This window comes from Hemibagrus wyckioides, linkage group LG25 (genome assembly GCF_019097595.1).
Source record: "Hemibagrus wyckioides isolate EC202008001 linkage group LG25, SWU_Hwy_1.0, whole genome shotgun sequence".
In the NCBI taxonomy this organism is placed as follows: Eukaryota; Metazoa; Chordata; class Actinopteri; order Siluriformes; family Bagridae; genus Hemibagrus; species Hemibagrus wyckioides.
The window spans coordinates 11187511-11198702 of NC_080734.1; the positions used below are offsets into that span (position 1 = coordinate 11187511).

The window sequence follows — 11192 nt, forward strand, 5'->3', positions numbered from 1 at the left end:
GAAACTGACCAATAGGAAAGCACAGCGGCATCAGACGGACCAATCAAACGCTACTGTAAAATATATTCGGTTGTATGGTCACTCTACACCACATGAATACAGGTCCAGCCTGGGGTGTCACTAAATGTATTGAAGTGTGTCAGAAATAGTTTAAGAAATGTTTGTGGAAGTTTCATCCTTGGCCACTGAGCCCACAGGGAATCCATATGGCAATTTACAATCAGTTTCATGTGATAAAGATAACTACTATGCTTTGTAGTCATTTAAAAAGCTTCAATATGTACAGTTAAGAAAATACAACAATTATACACCGATCAGCCATAACATTATGAGCACTGAGAGGTGATGTGAATAGCACTGATTATCTCCTCATTATGGCACCTGTTAGTGGGATATATTAGGCAGCAAGTGAATATTTTGTCCTCAGAGTTGATGTGTTAGAAGCAGGAAAAATGGGCAAGTGTAAGGATTTGAGTGAGTTTGACAAGGGCCAAATTGTGATGGCTAGACAACTGGATCAGATCATCTCCAAAACTGCAGCTCTTGTGGGGTGTTCCTGGACTGCAGTGGTCATTGTCTATCAAAAGTATCCTTTAAGTCCTGTAAATCCTGTAAGTATCTATCGAAAGTGGTCCAAGGAAGGAACAGTGGTGAACCGGTGACAGGGTCATGGGTAGCCAAGGCTCATTGGGGAGTGAAGGCTTGCCCGTGTGGTCCGATCCAACAGATGAGCTACTGTTGCTCAAATTGGTTCTGATAGAAAGGTGCCAGAATACACAGTGCATGACGGGTCATGGCTGTTTTGGCAGCAAAAGGGGGACAACACAATATTAGGCAGCTGGTCATTTTGTGTATACAGCTGGTTATCCCACATTTATAGTCACTGAAAAATGATAAGTCTTTCAGTTATATGTTTTGTTTGTTTTCAGGGCCTAAATAACAATAGCTTTGCTTAGTAATAGTAAGCAATAGTATTGCTTACAGAAACCTCAGTACCTTTCTCAGGGGCATGTTTAATGCAAATGGCTCTAAATAGATACATATAGTTTAAATGAATATATCATGTGGTATATATGTATATATTTTATAACTATGCCCGAATTGTGTAACTTTACTGCATATTTTCACTTGGGAGAAAAACATCTCTATGCCTGTGTTGTTCTTTTGTGATTTAAAAACTTAGCAGTAAAGCAGTAAAAGCAGTACTGTGTGTGTCTAAAACACACTGCAACTTTTATGAGCTATGAAAAATAGACTTTTATTTTGAAACGTGTGACATGGGAAGTAGTTTCCTGTGGATGAAACTCACGTACAGACCAGAGCGCTAATACACTTTGGCTTTATGATATGAACTAAGCCCTGAAGTGGACATGGACTAATGGTCAATTAACACTGTGGAAAAACTCTGTACGTTACCATGGCTACGAAGCGTAAGTCTGATGTTCCGGTGCCTGCTGAGGAAAGCGACCAGCTTCTCATAAGACCGCTGTGAGTTTCATTTAATCTAATGCATGTTTAGCAGGTTAGCATGTTAGCTTAGTGTTTGATACACAGTTATAATCTCTAACCTGTTTTATAAAAGATTTTAATGGTTTTTCAGCCTTTAAATGACCATAACAGAAAAGTATTGATAGGCGCACTTTTCTTAATCAGCGATGAAATACTTACAGCTTTAATTTTTCTTTGGAAATGTTTGTATTATATCTTTTATGATAATACAACACAGGTGAATCTAGAAATTTAAAACATACACATCACACACAAACACACACACATCACACACAAACACACACACACAAACACACACACAAACACACACACAAACACACATCACACACAAACACACAAACACACACACAGATATCACACACATTCACACATCACACACACTTCACACACACAGATATCACAAACAGACACATCACACACATTACAGACATCACATACACAAACATGTACACACAAAAAATATACACATCGCATACACATCACACACATCGCATACACATCGCACACATCACATACACATCACACACGCATACACAAACATACACACACACATCACACACATACACACACATTAACATACACTCATACACAAACATATACACACACTCACACATCACACACACATACACAAACATATACACACACTCACACATCACACACACATACACAGACATATACACACACTCACACATCACACACACACACATCACACACACACACACAGACACATCTCACACACACAAACACAAACATACACACAACTTTCACCTACATCACAAAAACATTACTCTCTCCAAGTTTGCTGATAGGTCTGCAAGGGATAAAATAAAATAAGGGTAAAATAGTTTAATAATTTAATTTAATAATTTATTTTTATTTCTAGTTATTTATTTTTATTTTATTTATTTACCCCCCCCCCTTTCTCTGTTTATCTTCTTTTGTAAAGCTGCTTTGAGACAATGTCCATTGTAAAAGGTGCTATACAAATTGAATTGAATTGAAGTATTTATATGTTTATGCAAATTAGCAAATGTGAAGACACTCTTAAGAATGTTTTTAGTGACTTTTTATTTCTTTTATTTAAAATAAAAAAAAAAACATTATTTATTTAGAAACATTTTTGTTCTGACAGTGTGGCTGGACAAATACCTTTTTCATTTTTAAGCAAAATTTGCTCCACTACAGTTTAAGAGAAAACTTTTTTTTTAACGTCTGAGAAAAATGATTTGAGGTGAAATTGTTGTATTTACCCATAGTGCACTGTTTCGCATTCAGCTCTGCATGAATGGGTGTACTGAATATAAGATGACCAAATGACGAGGAGATAAAATGAGTTAATCTTTTAATAAAAAGCTCTTGAATTACTAACATGATTGTCTAAGATGTTAAATGTCTTCTCTAGTCAGGTTATATGCAGTAAATGAGGATGTTATGGTTATGACACTGCCTTTTCAGTTAGTATTTCCTTATAATCTTGTTTTTTCTCTCTCTACCATGACCATGATAGGGGAGCTGGTCAGGAAGTGGGCAGGTCCTGCATCATTCTGGAATTCAAGGGGCGTAAAATTATGGTAGGTTTGTTACTGCATGGTCATTCTTGTTTATTAGTTGACTATGTAAAAATGTTTGCCATTGACTTATCACTGATTTTCTTCCTCAGCTGGACTGTGGTATCCACCCTGGTTTAGAGGGAATGGATGCATTGCCATACATCGATTTGATCGACCCTGCTGAAATCGATCTACTTCTGATCAGCCAGTGAGTGTGATTTTCCAAGTGGTGTTTATACACGTATCTCTACCAGAACTGTTTTTTAATATCATTTCCTCTCTCTCTCTCAGCTTTCATCTGGACCACTGTGGGGCACTGCCTTGGTTTTTACAGAAAACAAGTTATAAAGGAAGAACTTTTATGACCCACGCGACTAAAGCCATTTACCGCTGGCTACTTTCCGACTACGTCAAAGTCAGGTAGATGCTCACAGCCGTCCTTTCATTTTTCTTATAAATTATTTTTTGGTTTCAACTTATATATATCACACTTGATACAAACAGAAGTTAACCTGACAGACACAATACACAAAAGCAAGATGTAAAGCAGGAGAAGATGGATACTTTGGAAGGCAATACAAGCATAAAAACTTATATAACTTAATAACATTTTCCCAAATATCATCATGTCTGTGTTTTCTATTCAGTTCTGCCAACATATTTTACTTATGACGCATTCTCACTCACTGATTCAAACTGCATTCTAAGTACAGGAGATTGTATCTGTCACATGTCTGTGACTCTACCTACAGTAACAAGGGAAAGATCAATCTGAAGAACCTCAGTCTTACGTCCTAAAAGGCATACCTGGAAGGTCATATCCCAACCGTCTCTAATATATTTTAAAACAATTTACCAGAAAGGAAAATGGGGAAAAAAGTCAAAACTCTCAGAGAGCTTGAATATACAGTACATGCCAGTTTATATTGTTTATATTTCCATCATTTTTTATTGTTTAGACTATCCTTTTTCTAAAACTGGTGTAATTGTACCAGTGTAAAACTTTATACTGCATAAATCTACCCCTAAATATTCCTTTATATACCTCCCACTGTTGGGCAAACTCTGTTCAGTGTATCCTTATCTATGTCCCAGGTCACTCTCAGTCCCGGTCATCAGTCCTTGACATCCTTTTGTGTTGGATATAGAATGAGTGTTAGTAATCCTCTGCCTCTCTCTCTCTCTCTCTCTCTCTGCAGTAATATTTCAGCAGATGACATGTTGTACACAGAGACAGACTTGGAAGAAAGCATGGACAAGATTGAGACCATCAACTTCCACGAGGTGAAAGAGGTGGCTGGCATTAAGTTCTGGTGCTACCATGCTGGCCATGTCTTGGGTGCAGCCATGTTTATGATTGAGATTGCTGGTGTGAAGGTGGGTTAAGTTGATTAGTTTTAGCTATAAACACCATCTCACAGATCAGAGCTAACGTCTTTGCTTCTTTTTTTTTTTTTTTAAAGATTCTTTATACTGGCGATTTCTCTCGACAAGAAGACAGACATTTAATGGCAGCAGAGATTCCTAGCGTTAAGCCAGACATCTTAATCACGGTGAGTAACAGACGAATCTTGAAATATAAAGATTAAACCTAACTGTGTAATATTCACTGTAGTTTCTGTCACTGGCAGTGTGACCGTGTGGTCTGTTCAGCCAGTACAGCACAGTGGCCTGAACTCTTACTCTTCCTGTGTGCAGGAGTCTACATATGGAACCCACATCCATGAGAAGAGAGAGGAAAGAGAAGCTCGTTTTTGTAACACAGTCCATGATATCGTGAATCGGGAAGGCCGCTGCCTAATCCCCGTCTTCGCTCTGGGTCGAGCACAGGAGCTCTTGCTCATCCTCGGTAAGAACTTACAAAGACCATACACTCGTTATTTTCGTTAACCTGCTCATTCCTGCAGTCTGACGATCCTGTGATTGTTGATTTTTCGCCATTCTGATGTTTGATGTGAATCCTAACTGTGGTCTCGATCCGCATCTGTATGACCTTGCTCTGCTGCTGATTGGCTGATTGGATTCTTTGCATGATAGAGCAGGCTCCAGGTGTGAACTGGACAGTGAGTGTAGTGTTACTGTGATTTCTGACTTTCACTCTTTCAGATGAATATTGGCAGAATCATCCCGAGCTTCATGACATTCCTATTTACTATGCCTCATCCCTGGCCAAAAAGTGCATGGCTGTGTACCAGACGTATGTGAACGCCATGAACGACAAGATCCGCAAAGCCATCAACATCAACAACCCCTTCGTCTTCAAGCACATCAGCAACCTCAAGGTGAGAATTGTAATGGTTTCTGTAGGGTGCTTATTTGGTTTAAACTGATATAACTGCTCTTCATTCACCTTAGTATTTAGTCTGGTTACTTTTGAAAGAGCATATACAGTTAAGGTGATATAAAACGTAATGGCAGGAGCATCCGTGTCGAAGAAAGACTAAAAACTTCAGACACATTTAACATCAAGTCAAGTCTAGCTTCATACAATACAAACAAAGGCATAATGTATGTTTATTGTGCAGCAGTTTTTCACATTTAACTCTCATGACATTTATTCATTTGTGTGTTTTCTCATTCTTATTATAGACATGTGTAACCCCTGTGTGTGAGAAAGTATTGGCATGATGAATTTGGCTTATTTTGTGCCAACAAGCTCTCCTCTTTATTACACTTTTCATAAGTTAAAACACCGACTTTCTTCCTGTTCTACAGAGCATGGACCATTTTGATGACATCGGCCCCAGTGTGGTGATGGCGTCTCCTGGTATGATGCAGAGTGGCCTCTCCAGAGAGCTGTTTGAGAGTTGGTGCACTGACAAAAGGAACGGTGTGATCATCGCTGGCTACTGCGTGGAGGGAACACTTGCCAAGGTAGAGGAGATAATAAGAAAGTTGATATGTGGAAATTAATAAACCAAGACAGTCAATTGCAAAGGATTACATAATAAGCTAATTATGGGCTAATTATTAAGTCATGGTCAATACATAAAAATGTCCTTGAAATATTAACGACATGAGTGAAGTGAAGAAAAATTGGGCTCTTAAGATTAAGACTAGCAGATTTGTGATAATATAATGCTTGGGGATTTGCGGAGTCATCTGATCCTTAAATAAAGGAGGCTAATAAACCATTCCCTCGTGTAGCACATCATGTCTGAGCCGGAGGAGATCACCACCATGTCAGGCCAGAAGCTGCAGTTGAAGATGTCTGTGGATTACATTTCCTTCTCAGCTCACACCGACTACCAGCAGACCAGCGAGTTCATTCGAGCACTCAAACCACCCCATGTGGTGAGTTAAACACTATTCCCCAGCTTTCCCTTTTGGATTATTTTATACTGTGTGATGAGTTACTGATTTGTGGCTTGCTCAGATCCTGGTGCACGGTGAGCAGAATGAGATGGCCCGTCTCAAGGCAGCTCTCATTTTGGAGTATGAAGAAAATGACGACGAGCGCATTGAGGTGCATAATCCCCGCAACACAGAGGCAGTGACACTCAACTTCAGAGGAGAGAAACTGGCCAAGGTGAGAACTCTTCAGTCTGCTGTCCTTCTTTAATTAATTAATACATCTAACTGAATATTCCATATCTTATTTCTTTCTCATTTTTAAGTGTCAACATTTACTGTTTTTTAACTGATCAGGCATAACATTATGGCCTAATATTGTGTTGGTCCTCATTTTGCTGTCAAAACAGCCCTGACCCATCCTGCACTGTGTATTCTGACACCTTTCTATCAGAACCAGTATTAACTTCTTCAGCAATTTCAGCAACAGTAGCTCGTCTGTTGGATCGGATCACACGGGCCAGCCTTCACTCCCCACATGCATCAATGAGCCTTAGCCGCCCATGACCCTGTCACCGGTTCACCACTGTTCCTTCCTTGGACCACTTTTGATAGATACTGACCACTGCAGACCGGGAACACCCCACAAGAGCTGCAGTTGTGGAGATGCTCTGATCCAGTCGTCTAGCCATCACAATTTGGCCCTTGTCAAACTCGCTCAAATCCTTACACTTGCCCATTTTTACTACTTCTAACACATCAACTTTGAGGACAAAATGTTCACTTGCTGCCTAATATATCCCACATGATGAGGAGATAATCAGTGTTATTCACAGCTGTCAGTGGTCATCATCTTACGCCTGATCAGTGTATATATTGGTTTTTAGGGAAAACTGATAAATGCTCAATTTGTGTGTATGTGTCCAGGTGATGGGTTCTCTTGCTGATAAAAAGTGTGCTCAGGGTCAGAGGGTCTCTGGAATCTTGGTGAAACGCAACTTCAGTTATCACATCCTCACTCCCTCAGACCTCTCCAGTGAGTTGGTGCACTTTTCCCTCTGGATAATCGGAATGCATTTGGCACGGCATGTGTTCCACTCATTCTCTATTGCCTTTTAGATTATACAGATTTGTCTATGAGCACTGTGAAGCAGACTCAAGCCATTCCCTTCACTGGACCCTTCTCTCTTCTGCACAGCCAGCTACGTCACTTAGCAGGTGTGTACCCTTAATCGATATTTGGGAGTCGTAATATGCAAAGTAATGAACAATTCCTTTGTATTTTGTTCAGCTTGTTTTTTTTTTCAGCTTCTATAGACATTCATTTTGAAAGTAAATTTTCTATCATTTTTAATGTCATTACATTAGGTAGAGACATATTCTTTAAAATCCCTTGCTGTTTCTTTTTGTAGTTAATTAAAGCAGACCTGACTTCATGAGAATGGCTATAAAGAAATCATCCATGTTTGTGTATTTTAGGGCATGTAGAAGAGTTGGAGACAGCAGAGAAAAACACACTAAGGATATTTAACAGCATCACATTGATTCATGATGCCAACGTGGTCATACTGGAGGTGAGAGCAATCATGTAAAAATCTTTAAAATGAAGATTGTTTGGATGTTTCATTATTACAGTTAGTAATGTTTATAAGTTATATGAGGCTCACAGTAATATTAGACGTTTGTGTGCTGGAATTTCTCTTTACAAACTCTGAATACAGCAACACCAATGCATCTGATGGTAGAAAAACTAAACATTTCTGACTGTTACAGTGGATTGCCAACCCTCTGAATGACATGTATGCGGATGCAGTTGCAACTGTGGTTCTGGAGGTCCAGTCAAATCCAAAAGCACAGAAACGTAAGAACGATGTTTAGTATGTTGGTATTTGAACACATTTTTTAATTTTATATATTTCCTCAGTAGGCAGCACGGTGGCTTAGTGGTTAGCATGTTCGCTTCACACCTCTGCATGTTCTCCCCATGCTTGGTGGGTTTCCTCCGGGTGCTCCGGTTTCCTCCCACAGTCCAAAGACATGCTTCTAGGCTGATTGGAGTCTATAAATTCCCCATAGTGTGTGATTGCGTGAGTGAATGAGAGTGTGTGTATGCCCTGCGATGGGTTGGCACTCTGTCCAGGGTGTATCCTACCTTGATGCCCGATGACACCTGAGATAGGCACAGGCTCCTGATGACCCGAGTGTAGATCGGATAAGCGGTACAGACAATGAAATGAAACGAAACATCCTCAGTTTTTTTGCTCATGCACATCAGAGGTCAGCTGAATGAACTAAATGAATGAAGGGGCTAATTGCGTACATGAGCTCACAAAAGCATACTTAGTGTTGCTCTGATTGTTCACCCAAAAAGCAGAGCCATTTCTGACTTCTTGGAGATCAATGCTGTGAAATCACCAGGATTCAGACTTCTAAAAGCAGACTGGTTAAGACAAAAATGATCCCTTCTACAACACACACATGTTCATCACCTTCTCACTTCAAATGACGCCGAAACATGCTTGTGTGTGTGTTTTTTTAATGTAATTTTTCACCTTGTTTACTTCAATGTCATCTTATCTCCTTGTCAGATTACAATATGTGAAATGTATTCCAGAAGACATGCTCACATTACCCCTGTGTGTATCATATTGATTGTAATTTGATCAAATAGAAACCAAACTATTATTCTTGTTATTATTCTCTCAGTCATGCAGCCTACAGAGGAGAAGGTGAATCAGGATGTCTTCAAGGACAGACTACAGATCATGTTCCAGTAAGCAGACCTTCTTATATTTTTAACCCCAGTCTCAGGTAACAGCTTTCTACTAATCCAAATGTTGATTTTTCTTTCTCCTCTGTACAGTGACATGTTTGGTGAGGATTCTGTAGACTTTAAGGACAAAAGCAATCTGTCTGTAACAGTGGATGGCAAGACTGCCTACATTAACCTGGAGACCAGGGTGAGTGTCATGGTCTAGTATGCATTTAAAAAAAGTACTCAGAGATCTCCCTCACTTCGAGCAGGACATGTACTCCTGCATATTCATGCTAGTTTAACATAATCTGTTCTCTTATTCAGTCTCCTAAACTTCTGAGTTTCCCTCAGATCAGACCTTTTTTTTCATCCAGTCTTATTTCGATGCATGTATTTCTATGAAATGATTCTACAATTCCAACACATTTCCTTGTAATAAGAAAAGTGTATATTAAAAGTCTATACCCTGATCAGGCATAACATTATGACCACCTGCCTAATATTGTGTTGGTCTCCCTTTTGCTGCCAAAACAGCAAACTGTCAGAACCAGCATTAACTTCTTCAGCAACTTGAGCAACAGTAGCTTGTCTGTTAAATAACATGGGCCAGCCTTCACTCCTCACATGCATCAGTGAGCCTTGGCCGCCCATGACCCTGTCACCGGTTCACCACTATTCCTTCCTTGGACCACTTTTGATAGATACTGACCACTGCAGACCAGGAACACCCCACAAGAGCTGCAGTTTTGGAGATGCTCTGATCCAGTCATCTAGCCATCACAATTTGTCCCTTGTCAAACTCGCTCAAATCCTTACGCTTGTCCATTTTTCATGCTTCTAACACATCAACTTTGAGAAGAAAATGTTCACCTGCTGCCTAATATATCCCACCCACTAACAGGTGCCATGATGAGGAGATCATCAGTGTTATTCACTTCACCTCTCAATGCTCATAATGTTATGCCTGATCAGTGTATATATACACATTATAAAACTTTTGTAACTTTCACATAGTGGAACAAGTATTCTGGTTAGTTAATCAGTCCTGAAGGTTTTGTGTGGATCTGTGTGCAACCTGGCCAGAGCTGAGGTCCCTCTGTTTTTAGTCATAATGATCCTGATTTTGAACAAAAAAAACTCAAATTCTTTAAAACTACCTTTATGTCTTGTGGTACACTGATAATAAATGAGTAAGGGAAAGTGTTTTGTAATCAGTCATGTGCCACCCTTTAATGTTATTTAATATACCTTACTGTGAAACATTATAGCACTCTATTATATAATGTTATGTACTGTATTATTGTTATTAATATTTCGCTCCTCTCGTGTGTACAGACGGTGGAGTATGAGGAAGGCAGCGTGGATGACGAGTCTCTCAGAGAGATGGTGGAACACGCTGTGCAGAGGCTCTATGATGCCATGAATCCTGTGATGTGAGCGTGAGCACGAGGCAACTCTTCTTTCCAGCATTCTTGACTTTTCACCCATCATCACGCCAAAGGACATTATTGTTAATGTCTATTTTCTCTTTTTATATGTTCAAGAAAAGAAAGTGATTTGTACGGATGGATATCATCCAAAACCCATTCATTAAAACCTGATCATCTCTAGATCATATTGTGCTTTATTATTACACATACATACATACAAACACACAAACCCAGCTCATGTTAAGGGTACATAGGTTTATTGTATGAAACAACACTCTTCACAGAGGGAGATGACGGACAATCGACAAAGTTTTAATACTCCTGTCAGCACTTCAGTCCTGCAGCTGTTTACTGAACATTAAAAGCATTTCACTCACAGAAAAGTCACACATATGTCCCCAAGTCAAGTAATCAGGATATACTAACAGTGAAACCATATACATGTTAAAAAAAAACAAGAATGAAAAGCAGCAGTGTATTTTAACACAACTACATTTAACTAAATGCCAAATATTTGGAAATAATTCTGCTCTGTACATCAACGTGTCAGATATTTCTACTCAAGGATTTTGCATAATACTTGGAGTGTACAAAATATTTTAACCACAAAAAGAAAAGTATATCAAAGGTGTTTGCTTTTATTTATATATATATATT

At 39.2% G+C, this 11192-nt stretch overlaps 1 protein-coding gene across 1 annotated transcript; it reads left to right on the forward strand.

Annotated features, from left to right (window-relative positions):
• The first annotated feature begins 1281 nt into the window (after positions 1-1281).
• cpsf3 (cleavage and polyadenylation specific factor 3) lies at positions 1282-10715 on the forward strand. The gene is made up of 18 exons (XM_058379076.1): positions 1282-1488; positions 3017-3080; positions 3170-3267; positions 3351-3479; positions 4259-4436; positions 4523-4612; positions 4758-4908; positions 5166-5341; positions 5775-5933; positions 6207-6353; positions 6436-6588; positions 7278-7386; positions 7470-7568; positions 7830-7924; positions 8124-8211; positions 9057-9123; positions 9214-9310; positions 10441-10715. The coding sequence occupies exons 1-18, from the start codon at positions 1418-1420 to the stop codon at positions 10540-10542; spliced, it is 2073 nt and encodes a 690-aa protein (XP_058235059.1). The 5' UTR covers positions 1282-1417; the 3' UTR covers positions 10543-10715.
• Positions 10716-11192: the final 477 nt, after the last annotated feature.

Excerpts from the sequence above, each read along its gene's own strand:
- cpsf3 (XM_058379076.1), top strand. The coding sequence starts at position 1,418 with ATGGCTACGAAGCGTAAGTCTGATGTTCCGGTGCCTGCTGAGGAAAGC. Across the intron at positions 4,613-4,757 it reads AGCCAGACATCTTAATCACG|GAGTCTACATATGGAACCCA; the intron begins GTGAGTAACAGA and ends TCCTGTGTGCAG. Across the intron at positions 6,589-7,277 it reads GAGGAGAGAAACTGGCCAAG|GTGATGGGTTCTCTTGCTGA; the intron begins GTGAGAACTCTT and ends GTATGTGTCCAG.